The 13958-nt window shown below is 37.2% G+C and overlaps 1 protein-coding gene and 1 long non-coding RNA gene across 7 annotated transcripts in view; one reads left to right on the plus strand and one right to left on the minus strand.

Moving 5' to 3' along the window:
• LOC127443695 (radixin) overlaps positions 1 to 13958 on the plus strand; it is a 280821-nt gene that overhangs the window by 15888 nt on the left and 250975 nt on the right. For 3 of the 6 annotated variants that reach the window (XM_051702494.1, XM_051702491.1, XM_051702489.1), the window contains exon 2: positions 5961 to 6063. The exons of 2 other annotated variants lie outside the window; for them this stretch is intronic. In XM_051702494.1, the coding sequence (XP_051558454.1) occupies positions 6020 to 6063 (44 nt within the window). In that variant the 5' untranslated portion in view covers positions 5961 to 6019. Of the gene's footprint in view, positions 1 to 5960; positions 6064 to 13958 lie in introns of those variants that run through there. One more of the 6 variants, XM_051702490.1, reaches the window with a different exon arrangement.
• Positions 1 to 13958, minus strand: part of LOC127443757 (uncharacterized) — a 600892-nt gene that overhangs the window by 12966 nt on the left and 573968 nt on the right. The window lies entirely within an intron of this gene.

A 13958-nucleotide genomic window follows, 5' to 3' on the forward strand; every position in this document is an offset into this window, starting at 1 on the left:
AACTCTGAAGAGGAGAAGCTCTCTTTCATTAAGCTGCTGCCTTGCGTTCTTTCCCCATCTGCGCTAATTTTAGTAGTTGGTATGTGAAAACATGATGGAATGAAACTGGATGTGGATGTGTCTTCAGTGTATTTTAGAGTGGATTGTATGTTCGGCTCATAATATGATTCAAGCTTTGCAAAGGAACTGTTATTGAAGGATGGGGCAGTTAAAAACACTTGGATGCAATTGCAAAACCGTGAGTAAAAAGTTTAATTCATGAATATTTCATATGTCATGACTGTGTGATAGTTCATGGTGCTGACACGCTGTTTACACCGGGCGCATCCGTTGACGCGACGCGATGCAACGACTTGTGGCTGTCTACACTGGACGAGTCGACAAACTTTCTAAACCATTTATTTGTGTTGTAGGCAGTAGTAGCGCCACCGCATCCAGCGCAAAATGAAACGGGACATCTGTTTACTGTCAACGCGATGTGCCGCAACGGGTGTTTGCATAGTAGACAACATCATTGATTATAATGGGTTCTATTGCTTTTGACACGACTCTCTGTGTAGACAGAGTGTGAGTGTTAACAGTTGAGCTTAAGATAAACAGCTTTAAATATTTGGATGCAATGTGTTTGATATGCGTTATGTGTAAACACTAACATAATGTATTGGTACTTATTAATTTTCTTCCGATTGAGTTTTAAAAAAATGTCTCTCTTTGAGGGGCTGCACGATGTTAGCCAATCATAACAGTGGGTGTTTACGTTGAAGTTTTAAGGAGGCACTTAGGCCAAAACCGAGCATTTCATAAATTACTAAATTATGACCATTTTAATGCAAAAAAACTTTACAAATATTATCGGTGGACCTCAGGGAAGATAATAAAACTATAAAAAAAAAAAGAGCATTTCATGACCCCTTTAAAATATCTTAAACACATATTTAATCTGTTGAGGTCGTTTAAAAAGCTGCTGTATTGAAATTTTCACCATACATTCCATAAAAAAGCAATTTTCACATACCATACTGTATGTTCCATTTTAAAAACAACTGTCCAAATTAATTATTTTCCTATTTGATTACGTTTCACTTCTTTATGATAAGATACACACAGCAACACATATATTATGATCCGATACATTGCGAGCATCTGCGCACAAGAGCGCGTTGGCCAGGTGGAGTTTCAGTCTCTCCCCCTTAGATTGGGTCACTTCACGAAACTCATAGAAGCGGCTCTGACCACACAGAGAAATGCCAGTTTTGAGTTTGTGCTTCTTTACATGACCCGCTTCCTTGTTATTGAAACTTTAAAGGCTCATTAAATGTTTTTTTTTTCTCCCCAATTTGGAATACCCAATTCCCAATGCGCTCTTAAGTCGTAGTGACTCGCCTCAATCCGGGTGGCGGAGGATGAAACTTAGTTGCCTCAGTGTCTGAGACAGTCAATCAATGCATCTTATCATGTGGCTTGTTGAGTGCGTTACCGCGGAGACATAGCGCGTGTGGAGGCTTCACGCTATTCTCTGCGGCATCCATGCACAACTCGCCATGTGCCCCACCAAGAGCAAGAACCACATTATAGTGACCACGAGGAGGTTACCCCATGTGACTCTACCCTCCCTAGCAACCGTGCCAATTTGGTTGCTTAGGAGACCTGGCTGGAGTCACTCAGCACACCCTGGATTCGAACTCGTGACTCCAGGGGTGGTAATCGGTGTCTTTACTCGCTGAGCTACCCAGACCCCCATTAAATGCTTTTTTTTAAAATTATTATTATGTTCCTTGTGGTTAACTTATAATGATATAGAAGTTTTTTGCACAAAATCTTTCCATCTTCATTCTGACCCTCTGTCAGAAACGCTCGGTTTTTGGCTGCTTCTCTTTTAGAACTGGAAAGTAAACGGCCACTGTTCTGATTAGCTAAGGTCATTGCATTGGGAAAATAGTATACCTGGATCGGTATCTGTTCCGATACTGAAGCTTTTAGACGGATCGGGTGTTGGTCCGATGAGCCCGATCCAAATCCGATACTGCGTGTTAGTCATGTTCATTACTGTCAAGCTCCAAAAATGGCATAAAAGAACCAGAAAAACACCATTAAAGCAGTTCATATGACTTGTGCATTTTATACAAAGCCACCTGAAGACATGCGATAGCTCTGTGAATCACAAAAAGCTGTGTTAGTTGGTGAATTAGCTGCACGTTAGTGAATGGCGCTGCTCTGTTTACACACACACACTCGTGGCTATTTTTAGCCTTCACAGCGGTGTGCAATATTTGAGCGCTACTCAAGAACAGCATCTCAGATGTAGATGATCAATAGTTCGGTTCACTTATAATATGCATTTAGAATGGCACCAGAGGTGCATATTATCAGAATTTGAATAAGAAGCTAATTAAACTACTGTGAACTTGCCTACAAACAGACACATACAGGACTTCCTGGAGAGTTTAGAATGTCAAAATAAAAGCGTGAGGGTTTAAAAAGTGCACGATTTAAATATATTACTGTTGTATTTAAAATTACAATTAAAAGTCAATAATAATATTAATAACAATTTATTATTATTATTGTCATCATTAGTATTTGTTTACAATTTATAACAATATTTAAGTTGAATGGGTTCCAAAAAATAACTCTGTGAATGAAAAGTGGGCTGATGTCTTACAACTAAATTGAACATAAAAGAGATCTGAATACTTTAAAGTCCAGATGCTAGTTGAAACATTTTTGTAAAAAAAAAAAAGAGGCAAAAATAAAACACTGGTTTCTTTTCTACTTAAGACTTGAAGACTGGAATTACTGTTAATTGTGCTGCTACATTATCCAGTATACTAGTTAATAATTAAGTGTTTCTTAATAAGCTATACATTTATATTGAAATAATGTGTAAGTTTATACAATTTTATTTATAAAGCACATTTAAATTCAGCTTACACTGACCAAAGTGCTGTACAAAAACAATTATAAAATACAAAAAAATAAAATAAAAAGATAACAATTACTAATCAACAAGTTAATAGCCAGGGAAGGCCAAAGAGTAAAAATGTGCCTTAAGTCTAGATTTAAAGATAGAGGTTGAAGGAGCACACTTGATGTCAGGTGGCAATTGATTCCATAAGCGTGGAGCAGCAACTGCAAAGGCTCTGTCACCTTTTAATTTAAGACGTGACCGTGGGACATAAAGGAGAGCTTTATTGGCAGACCTGAGAGACTTATGAGATGAATGCAAATAAATAAGGTCAGAAATATAAGATGGGGCTTGTCGATTAAGAGCTTTAAAAACAATCAGCAAAATCTTGAATTGAATTCTAAAAAAGATCAGAAGCCAATGAAGAGAAGCTAGAATTAGAGTGATATGATCACTTTTTTTTCACTCGTTAACAGTCTAGCCTCTGCGTTTTCTACCATCTGCAGACATGCCAATGAAGATTGGGGAAGACCAAGGTATGCAGAATTACAATAGTCCAGGTGTGATGTAATAAATGCATGAATGACTTTTTCCAGATCTTGAAAGGAAAGTGACTATTTAAGTCTGGAGATGACTCTCAACTGGTAATAGCTGTTTTTAACAACTGAGCTAATTTGTTTTTCAAGACAAAGCTCAGAGTCAAAGATAACACCTAAATGTTTTGCATGTGACTTAACATATGGAGTGAGATTGTCTAAGTAACTAACTATAGAGCTTCTAGTTTTGGAGGGACCAAAGATAATCACCTCAGTTTTATCATTGTTGAGCTGGAGAAAGTTATTTGCCATCCAGCATTTAATATCCTCAAGACAGTCCATGAGAGGCTGCAAAGAGTCTCTAGATTTTAATTGGAGGTACAGCTGAGAATCATCGGCATAGAAATGGAAAGAGATGTTATATTTCCTAATGATGTTATCAAGTGGAAGCATGTACAGATTGAAGAGTAGTGGCCCCAAAATAGACCCCTGAGGAATCCCACAGGAGACAGAGACAGATGATGAAAAGAACTGGCCAATAGCCACTGAGAATGTCCTGAATTTAAGATATGAATCAAATCAGAGTAGTGCTGTATCCTTAATGCCCACCCACTGTTCAAGGCATGACAGAAGGATGTTATGATCTACCGTGTCAAAAGTGGCGCTTAGATCCAGTAAAATCAAAACTGCATTATCACCAGAATCAACTACAAGTAACAAATCGTTCATCACTCTTAACAAAGCTATTTCAGTACTGTGATGAGTCGGAAAACCTGATTGAAATGGTTCAAGTACCTGAGTCGAGTTACTGTATCTGTGGAAGTAACTGTGACAAAACAACTTTTTCCATAACTTTTGAAACAAAAGGCAATTTTGAAATGGGATGATAATTATTCAAACACTTCGCGTCAAGTTGGGGCTTTTTGAGCAACGGCTGGACAACTGCATGCTTTAAGCATGCAGGGACAATGCCGGAAACTAAGCAAGAATTAATAACTACTTGGACACTAGGCCCAGTTGTATCAAAAGCAACTTTAATGATGTCAGAGGGAACAACATTGTTAGACAAAGTTGTAGATTTCATCTGCATCACTAAGTCCTTCAACTCAGAAAAAGACACCGGCTGAAAGCTGTTCAAGGTAGCTGTAGTAACCGAACAGTCGAGCAAAGTATTAGAGTGAAAAGGAGTGAGGGAGGATCGAATGCCATCAATCTTTTCAATAAAGAACCTAGAAAATCTCTCACAAATATCAGGAGATGGTTCTACTTCATAAGAGATGCGAGGATTAATTATTTAATTTATAGTGTTAAACAGGATTTTAGGGGTATGACAGTATTTACTGATAGTATCAGAGAAGTATTTAGCTCTAGCTTTTTTGGCTGTTTTCTGAAAATTCACCGGACAGTTTCTAAAGATATCAAATGAAACAGTAAGATGATCTTTTTTCCATCTCCGCTCTGCTTTCCGACAAGTCTGTCTAAGCGAACGAGTAGAGTCATCCAACCATGGTTGTGATTTAAAAGTAGGGCATTTATATTTAAAAGGTGCTATAAAGTCCAAGATATATGTGCAAGAAGAATTAAAGAGAGAAATTAGATCATCCAGGCTTGAAAAATGCTCAGCAGCAAATGAAATTGATGATGAGACATTACTTTGATACATGTCGGAAAACTGATTTACAGTGAGAGAATTGAGAAAACCTGTAGTTTTAACAGTACACATAGAGCTGGATAGTATGACATTGAATACAAAAGGCTTGTGATCTGAAAAACATGCATCTTCAATGTTTATATTATCAATGGAAAACCCATAAGACATAAGGTCAAGAGTGTGCCCGAGTACATGTGTAGCCTTTTCTATATGCTGAATAAAACTGCATATAGAATGTGTAGTTAGAGGTTTGTGTTTCTTTACATATTAAAGAGTACTCCCAATTAGTTCCACACAATAGTGTAAAGATATTCTTAACTGATTATGCAAAAAAAAACAACAACACTGGTATCGGCTTGGGATCGGTATTGGCCGATACTGAGATTTCCAATGTCGGAATCGGATCGGAAGAGAAAAAGTGGTATCGGTGCATCCCTAGCTCCAATACCAAAATTTTGGCTTTGGGATGATACCAGCCCTGGTACCTCGGTATTGATATTAAATCGATACTTCTGCAACAAATAAATAGCCTCAGATTACTGATGAAATGACACAGAAAATGATTTGATTAAAATAACTGCATTAAGTCTTGCAGTTGCAAATTCTGCACTTTCCATTAAAATTTTTCTGGACTCAGTGTTTTGTTTTAATTTAAATGTTGTCATCAAAAACAGTGTTTAATCAAATGAATATATAAAGCATTAATCAAATAAAATATAATAATTTTCATCATATTATATTATGTTATAAATCCCATCAAGGCTGCATGATGAATTGAAATTTGATTGAAATCGCCATTTTTACATGGTATGGTTGACATTTTTGTGGAATTGCCCAGCAGTAACTTGAGCTGTTCTCTCCTTAACAGTACATCCATGACGATGACACGTTGTGTGCCGTGTACATGCAAATAAACAATGTCTCGTGATGTCACGAACACAGATTTCAAAACGAGAAGTTTCAGCAGGGTGGTAACTATAAATTATCTTTTATGACTGGGGAGAAAGTTTTGAGTTCTGAAAATTTGATTTTTTTATAGTACATTTACTTATGTCTAAATATAAAGAAAAATTTGATTCTTCATTTCATGAACCCTTTCATAAAGGATGCATTAAAGATATAATGCAGGGGTGTTTCCTTTTTAGACACTCTTACATGAAAGTTTTGCTCCAGCTGAACGCCTGCTCCAGCTCCACTTTATTTCTCAATGACATTGCTTCTGTATTGATTTACTGTATTCTGTAAATTGTAGGTGATGTAGATTGCAAGTAGGATGGAATTATGCAAAGTTTGAAGTGTGTCTGGACTGTGAGCGGTGTCTTCCTCTCTTCTCTTGCACTCTCGAGCTGAAGTGCTCCTCTCGTCATCATTAGAGTTTCATACGATCTCATGTTGCGTTATAATAAGATCAAACGACTGTTCGATAATGGGATTTTTGTCGCAATTTATTTTTTTTTTGTCTAACGTCTAATCCTTTCAGCCTTAGTTTCGACTGAAGAAGTTACTTACTACAATCAAAATAAATGCACAGACATAATTTTAGAAGTATTACATTATTTTTATTTGCATATCCTTTCACACACAGTAGCCTATGTGCTGCTGTGGTAGAAACGGGGTCTTGTTCTTCCCGTTATTTTCCATAGGTCTTGTTCATATGATCATCATTAGGTGAAATTTGGCCTAATATTCGTCACAATGACTGCACTTTGAAAATTGAAAACAGCTGTTTGCATTAGGAGTTGTGTGATTTTTCACGTGAAAAGTTTAAATCTACTAACAGCAGCTGCTGGGCAAATGGGTCTTAAAAAAGCAGGTGCGAAAACAATGACGGTGATCAGTGAAATATCATAAATTATATCAAATCTTGAGTCTATCCTGATCCTGACAACTTCAGCGAAGTGCCCATAGACAGCAGTTCTTTTCTGTGCTGCCAAAAGAACCCGGGAGTGCTGGAGCGAAGCGTTTCGTAACTTCATCTATAAGTTGTCCTTGCTTTTTTTCTTGGCTGCTACTGCTCAGAGTGCTAGGTTGCTGGATCATATGCCGCTTGCTTCGCACTTGTGTACGGATGTGGCTGGCATTAGAGTGTTAAAATAAAGATGCATCTTAAAAAATACACATCGATGTTTACGTGCTGCATTGATAACATCACATCTTTGGTTATTTGATTGATACATTGATCCAGATCAATGGATTGTTACACCCCTATTTCTAAAGCCTGGTTTATACTTGACACAGCCGCTTGTTCGCGAGGTTGCGCAACAAAAATTATGTCATCACGGCGTTAGCGGAAGTGCGCGTTGGCGCCGCAAGCCCTCATTTCACGTGATCGTTCACACTCCAGTTTTTGACTCAAGCGAACAGTGCACGTGGCGGCACATTCAAAATGAACTACTTCGAGGCAACATTGGCTGAACAGGTACATTTGTACAGGCACATCTGCTATCCGTCCATGCGGATAAAAGTAATAAAAGTGTTATATAATACAAGTAGCCTAATAATAGTAATACAATAAGGTTTCAAAAGACAAAGATCATTAATCTGTTAAGTTAGATAAATCAAACATTTTAACTAATACTTTTGCTTTATTATTTTTACATAGCTTTACCATTTTATGATAACATTGCAGTTCTATCAGAAATACATTAAAATTAGATTATTCAGGAAACATGAGCAGAACAAATTCATGTGCAAATCGTTAGTAAAACAATTAATGTGGAAATTGTCCCATTAATTTCAATGGGCCAAATTACAAGCATGTATTTACACACTATTTTTTTTGCTCATGTTTCATGAATAAGGCCCAATGAGTTACACTGCATGTTTGACAAAAAAAACCTAACACAGATTAAAATGCCCTTATTCATGACAAATGAGCAGAACACACTTTTTCAGGGCTCCAGACTGTGACTAAAATGGTTGCAAATGTGACCAAATGACTCTTTTGAACCGGGTCTTTTTCATGAATCACCTGAAAAGAATTGAGGGTTTGAACTCAGGAGCTCAGGTCAGCACTTTGAATCAGATTTACTTCCTCTTTCAGCCGTCAGTGTGTTCATAACTGGGAGTGCAGACATTTCAAAATAAGAGTCCCATGTGTATTTTGGGCTACTTTTTAATTGAAAGTCCCATATTGTGTACCACTTTTTTTTTTCCTGGTAATTATTGATTGGGATTGGAGTAGCACAATAAACTGCAACTGGGATTTCATTCAATTTCAGTAACGGTAAAGAAAGACAAAAAGGCAATATTTTAAAACAATAAAAAATAAAATAAAATAAAATTATATATATACAGGTGCATCTCAATAAATTAGAATGTCGTGGAAAAGTTCATTTATTTCAGTAATTCAACTCAAATTGTGAAACTCGTGTATTAAATAAATTCAATGCACACAGATTGAAGTAGTTTAAGTCTTTGGTTCTTTTAATTGTGATGATTTTGGCTCACATTTAACAAAAACCCACCAATTCACTATCTCAAAAAATTAGAATATGGTGACATGCCAATCAGCTAATCAACTCAAAACACCTGCAAAGGTTTCCTGAGCCTTCAAAATGGTCTCTCAGTTTGGTTCACTAGGCTACACAATCATAGGGAAGACTGCTGATCTGACAGTTGTCCAGAAGACAATCATTGACACCCTTCACAAGGAGGATAAGCCACAAACATTCATTGCCAAAGAAGCTGGCTGTTCACAGAGTGCTGTATCCAAGCATGTTAACAGAAAGTTGAGTGGAAGGAAAAAGTGTGGAAGAAAAAGATGCATAACCAACCGAGAGAACCGCAGCATTATGATTGTCAAGCAAAATCGATTCAAGAATTTGGGTGAACTTCACAAGGAATGGACTGAGGCTGGGGTCAAGGCATCAAGAGCCACCACACATAGACATGTCAAGGAATTTGGCTACAGTTGTCGTATTCCTCTTGTTAAGCCACTCCTGAACCACAGACAACGTCAGAGGCGTCTTACATGGGCTAAGGAGAAGAAGAACTGGACTGTTGCCCAGTGTTCCAAAGTCCTCTTTTCAGATGAGAGCAAGTTTTGTATTTCATTTGGAAACCAAGGTCCTAGAGTCTGGAGGAAGGGTGGAGAAGCTCATAGCCCAAGTTGCTTGAAGTCCAGTGTTAAGTTTCCACAGTCTGTGATGATTTGGGGTGCAATGTCATCTGCTGGTGTTGGTCCATTGTGTTTTTTGAAAACCAAAGTCACTGCACCCGTTTACCAAGAAATTCTGGAGCACTTCAGGCTTCCTTCTGCTGACCAGCTTTTTAAAGATGCTGATTTCATTTTCCAGCAGGATTTGGCACCTGCCCACACTGCCAAAAGCACCAAAAGTTGGTTAAATGACCATGGTGTTGGTGTGCTTGACTGGCCAGCAAACTCACCGGACCTGAACCCCATAGAGAATCTATGGGGTATTGTCAAGAGGAAAATGAGAAACAAGAGACCAAAAAATGCAGATGAGCTGAAGGCCACTGTCAAAGAAACCTGGGCTTCCATACCACCTCAGCAGTGCCACAAACTGATCACCTCCATGCCACGCTGAATTGAGGCAGTAATTAAAGCAAAAGGAGCCCCTACCAAGTATTGAGTACATATACAGTAAATGAACATACTTTCCAGAAGGCCAACAATTCACTAAAAATGTTTTTTTTATTGGTCTTATGATGTATTCTAATTTTTTGAGATAGTGAATTGGTGGGTTTTTGTTAAATGTGAGCCAAAATCATCACAATTAAAAGAACCAAAGACTTAAACTACTTCAGTCTGTGTGCACTGAATTTATTTAATACACAAGTTTCACAATCTGAGTTGAATTACTGAAATAAATGAACTTTTCCACGACATTCTAATTTATTGAGATGCACCTGTATATATATATATATATATATATATATATATATATATATATATAATATAAATGTGTGTGTGTGTATAAACTCGGGGACTAAACAAAAAAACGTCCTCTTTCAACTGCTTTTATTTTCAGCAAACTTAACATGTATAAATATTTGTATGAACATAAAAAGATTCAACAACTAAGACATAAACTGAACAAGTTTCACAGACATGTGACTAACAGAAATGCAATAATGTGTCCCTGAACAAAGTGTGGGTCAAAATTACAAAAGTAACAGTCAGTATCTGGTGCATACTGCTGATTTCTGTCCGATGAAAGTTGCTTTAAGTACTGCAGTGCATCTCCTCCTCATGGACTGCACCAGATTTGCCAGTTCTTGCTGTGAGATGTTACCCCACTCTTCCACCAAGGAACTTGCAAGTTCCCAGACATTTCTGGGGGGAATGGCCCTAGCCTTTACCCTCCGATCCAACAGGTCCCAGACATGCTCAATGGGATTGAGATCTGGGCTCTTCGCTGGCCATGGCAGAACACTGACGTTCCTGTCTTGCAGGAAATCATGCACAGAACAAGCAGTATGGCTGGTGGCATTGTCATGCTGGAGGGTCATGTCAGAATGAGCCTGCAGGAAGGGTACCACATGAGGGAGGAGGGTGTTCTCCCTGTAATGCACAGCATTGAGATTGCCTGCAATGACAACAAGCTCAGTCCGATGATGCTGTGACACTGCCCCAGACCATGACGGACCCTCCACCTTCAAATCGATCCTGCTCCAGAGTAAAGGCCTCGGTGTAACGCTCATTCCTTTGGCGATAAACTGAGTCCAACCATCACCCCTGGTGAGACAAAACCACGACTCATCAGTGAAGAGCACTTTTTGCCAGTCCTGTCTGGTCCAGCAAAGGTGGGTCTGTGACCATAGGCGATGTTGTTGCCAGTGATGTCTGGTAAGGACCTGCCTTACAACAGGCCTACAAGCCATCAGTCCAGCCTCTCTCAGTCTATTACGGACATTCTGTGCACTGATGGAGGGATTGTGCATTCCTGGTTTAACTCGGGCAGTTGTTGTTGCCATCCTGTACCTGTCCTGCAGGTGTGATATTTGGATGTACCGATCCTGTGCAGGTGTTGTTACATGTGGTCTGCCACTGCGAAGACGATCAGCTGTCCTTCCTGTCTCCCTGTAGCACTGTCTTAGGCATCTCACAGTATAGACATTGCAATTTACTGCCCTGGCCACATCTGCAGTCCTCATGCCTCCATGCAGCACGCCTATGGCATGTTCACGCAGATGAGCAGGGACCCTGGGCATCTTTCTTTTGGTGTTTTTCAGAGTCAGTAGAAGGTCTCTTTAGTGTCCTGTATGTATGTATATATATATATATATATGTATGTATATGCGTATATGTATGTGTGTGTGTGTGTGTATATATATATATATATATATATATATATATACATACACACACATGTGTATACATGTGTGTATATATATATATATATATATTATATATGTATGCATGTGTGTGTGTGTGTATATATGTATATATATATATATATATATATATGTATATGTATGTGTGTATATGTATGTGTGTATAATATATATATATATATGTGTGTGTGTGTGTGTGTGTGTGTGTGTATGTATGTATGTATATATGTGTGTGTGTGTGTTTGTGTGTGTATATATAATCAAGGTTTTGACACTTAGGACAATTGAGGGACTTGTACACAACTATTACACAAGGTGCAAGCATTCATAGATGCTCAAGAAGACAACACACTACTATATGCATACTATAATTTATGTTGATATCTGTAATGTAGAATCTGAAGAGCAGTACTAAATTAAAAAAAAATCTCTTATATTTGTATAAATTATGAAAAGGGTGTGAACATGTATGAGAGAAAAGGGAATGCAAACTTAGCTTCTCAACTATATACTGTTTATTAAACCTCTGATTAATGGGTTATCAACTGTCTTCCTTTTCTTTGGCTTTCCATCTTGGTTTTGAACAGCAATCTAAATCGAGAAAATTTGTGATTTGGCTACTAAAAACAGCCATTTGGGTCCTTAATGTTTCAGTTTAGGAGCCAATGGCTCCTAAGTAATGTTTTTTAGTCTGGAGCCCTGCTTTTTAGTAAATCCATTCTTGCATAAATTGCGCAATTTAGTTCATTGGGACAATTTACATAAGAATGCATTTACAAAAATGTTTTATACTCATGTTTCATGAATAAGGCTCAGTGAGTTGTCTCAGTCACTACACTGCATGTTTCTGCATATCTTTGAGGTATAAGGTCAATAAATATACTATTAGCATTTTTAAGGCACGATACAAGTAATCATTTACAGCAGGAGTGCTCACACTTCTATGGAATTAGATCTGCTTTGTTCATCATGTTATTGCAGCAAGATCTGCCATGTACAATAAAGGCTATACATTATCACAGTACCAACATTTCAGTAGTCTGTTGTGAAATTTTACGATTCTCAATACCAGCTTCAAAACCACAACAAATTATAACACCTTTTTTTTTTTTTTTTTTTTTAATAATAACACTTAAATATAGCTGTAAGCAGCAATGATGGGCCCAAGCACCATGGGTCCATTTCCACTCAGTGGCTTTCGGAAAACAATGCATGCTGGACACAGCAACAACTCAACATTAATGTAAACTTGGTCCCTAATCATACAATGAGTAATAGATATATGCCACCATTCCAGTTTGACTACAACTTCACAAAATTTTCCATCAGCAGTGTCTAAACAATTTAAGCAATTGGGGTACATGTAAGAGAACTTTTTCAAAGTCTGTTGTAAGTGCCACACTTCCTGCTGCCAGTTGGTGGCGCTATGACCGTGACCCACAATAGCCACATCCATGTGATTAGCCCCCAAGAAAATTAATCTAAATCAAACAATGCATGCAAAAGATATGAGAGACTTCCTATTTCCCTATTTTTGCAATTCATTTAGTGAATTACCATGGCAACACCATTCGATATTTAAAAATCTGTTCGCAATTTAGCATCTTCGATGTCTTGGCATGTTGTCTAAATATGGTGACAGTCTCATGAATCACCATTCAGAGCATCCATCCATCCGTCTGTCCGTCCGTCTATCCGTCCGTCTATCCATCCATTTTAAATTTTTTGCTGATTAATTTGACATTTTTGCTATAATTTAATATAATTATTTATTGAAAAAATATGTAGATCTAAAGATTATATTGTAAAGTTATTTACTATTTTTATTTATCCATAAACCGGCTTTAACCCTTTAAAGCCCGAGCCCAAAATTCAGAAAATTCCATTCTGTGCCAGAATATGATATTCATATCCATATCCATATTCATATTACATTTATATTCTTATAACATTACACACCTGAACTGTATATACCATATTGAAGAGAAGAACTAGGGCTTTCAAATATATATAAATATATTTATGATTATTTAAGGTTAATAATCCTTTATCAATAAGATTTCACACAGCAATGTTTACAAAAATCTTCTCCGTCCACCGTACTTCATCAGACAGCTGCATTTTCAGCCATTTAAATTACAAGCTAGAGGGAAACTTAGAGTGTATGAAGTATACATAATTTTGTGGGCAATGTAGAATAGCAGACAGATTAGAAATATAATCTATTGTTTAAAAGTTTTGACCATTCTAGTGATTAGTGGGAATAAAACAAACATTTAAAATGTTAAGATACATTTCAAATGACTACTCCTCAAATACTCCTTTTGAGCACCTGTAATAATAAATTGAGATTGCATCTGAAATTGAAGGACACAAACACTGAAATATACATTTCATGTGTTCAATAAAACACACACTTTATTTATTTTGAACATTAGAATTACACACGAATTACACAGAAAAACATACAAAATCAAACTTTCGAACTATCTACAGTAAATACATTTTTAATAAAGAGTGCAGGAACAGAATATATATAAATTCATAAATACTCAACAACTGCAAT

This window comes from Myxocyprinus asiaticus, chromosome 7 (assembly GCF_019703515.2).
Source record: "Myxocyprinus asiaticus isolate MX2 ecotype Aquarium Trade chromosome 7, UBuf_Myxa_2, whole genome shotgun sequence".
In the NCBI taxonomy this organism is placed as follows: domain Eukaryota; kingdom Metazoa; phylum Chordata; class Actinopteri; order Cypriniformes; family Catostomidae; genus Myxocyprinus; species Myxocyprinus asiaticus.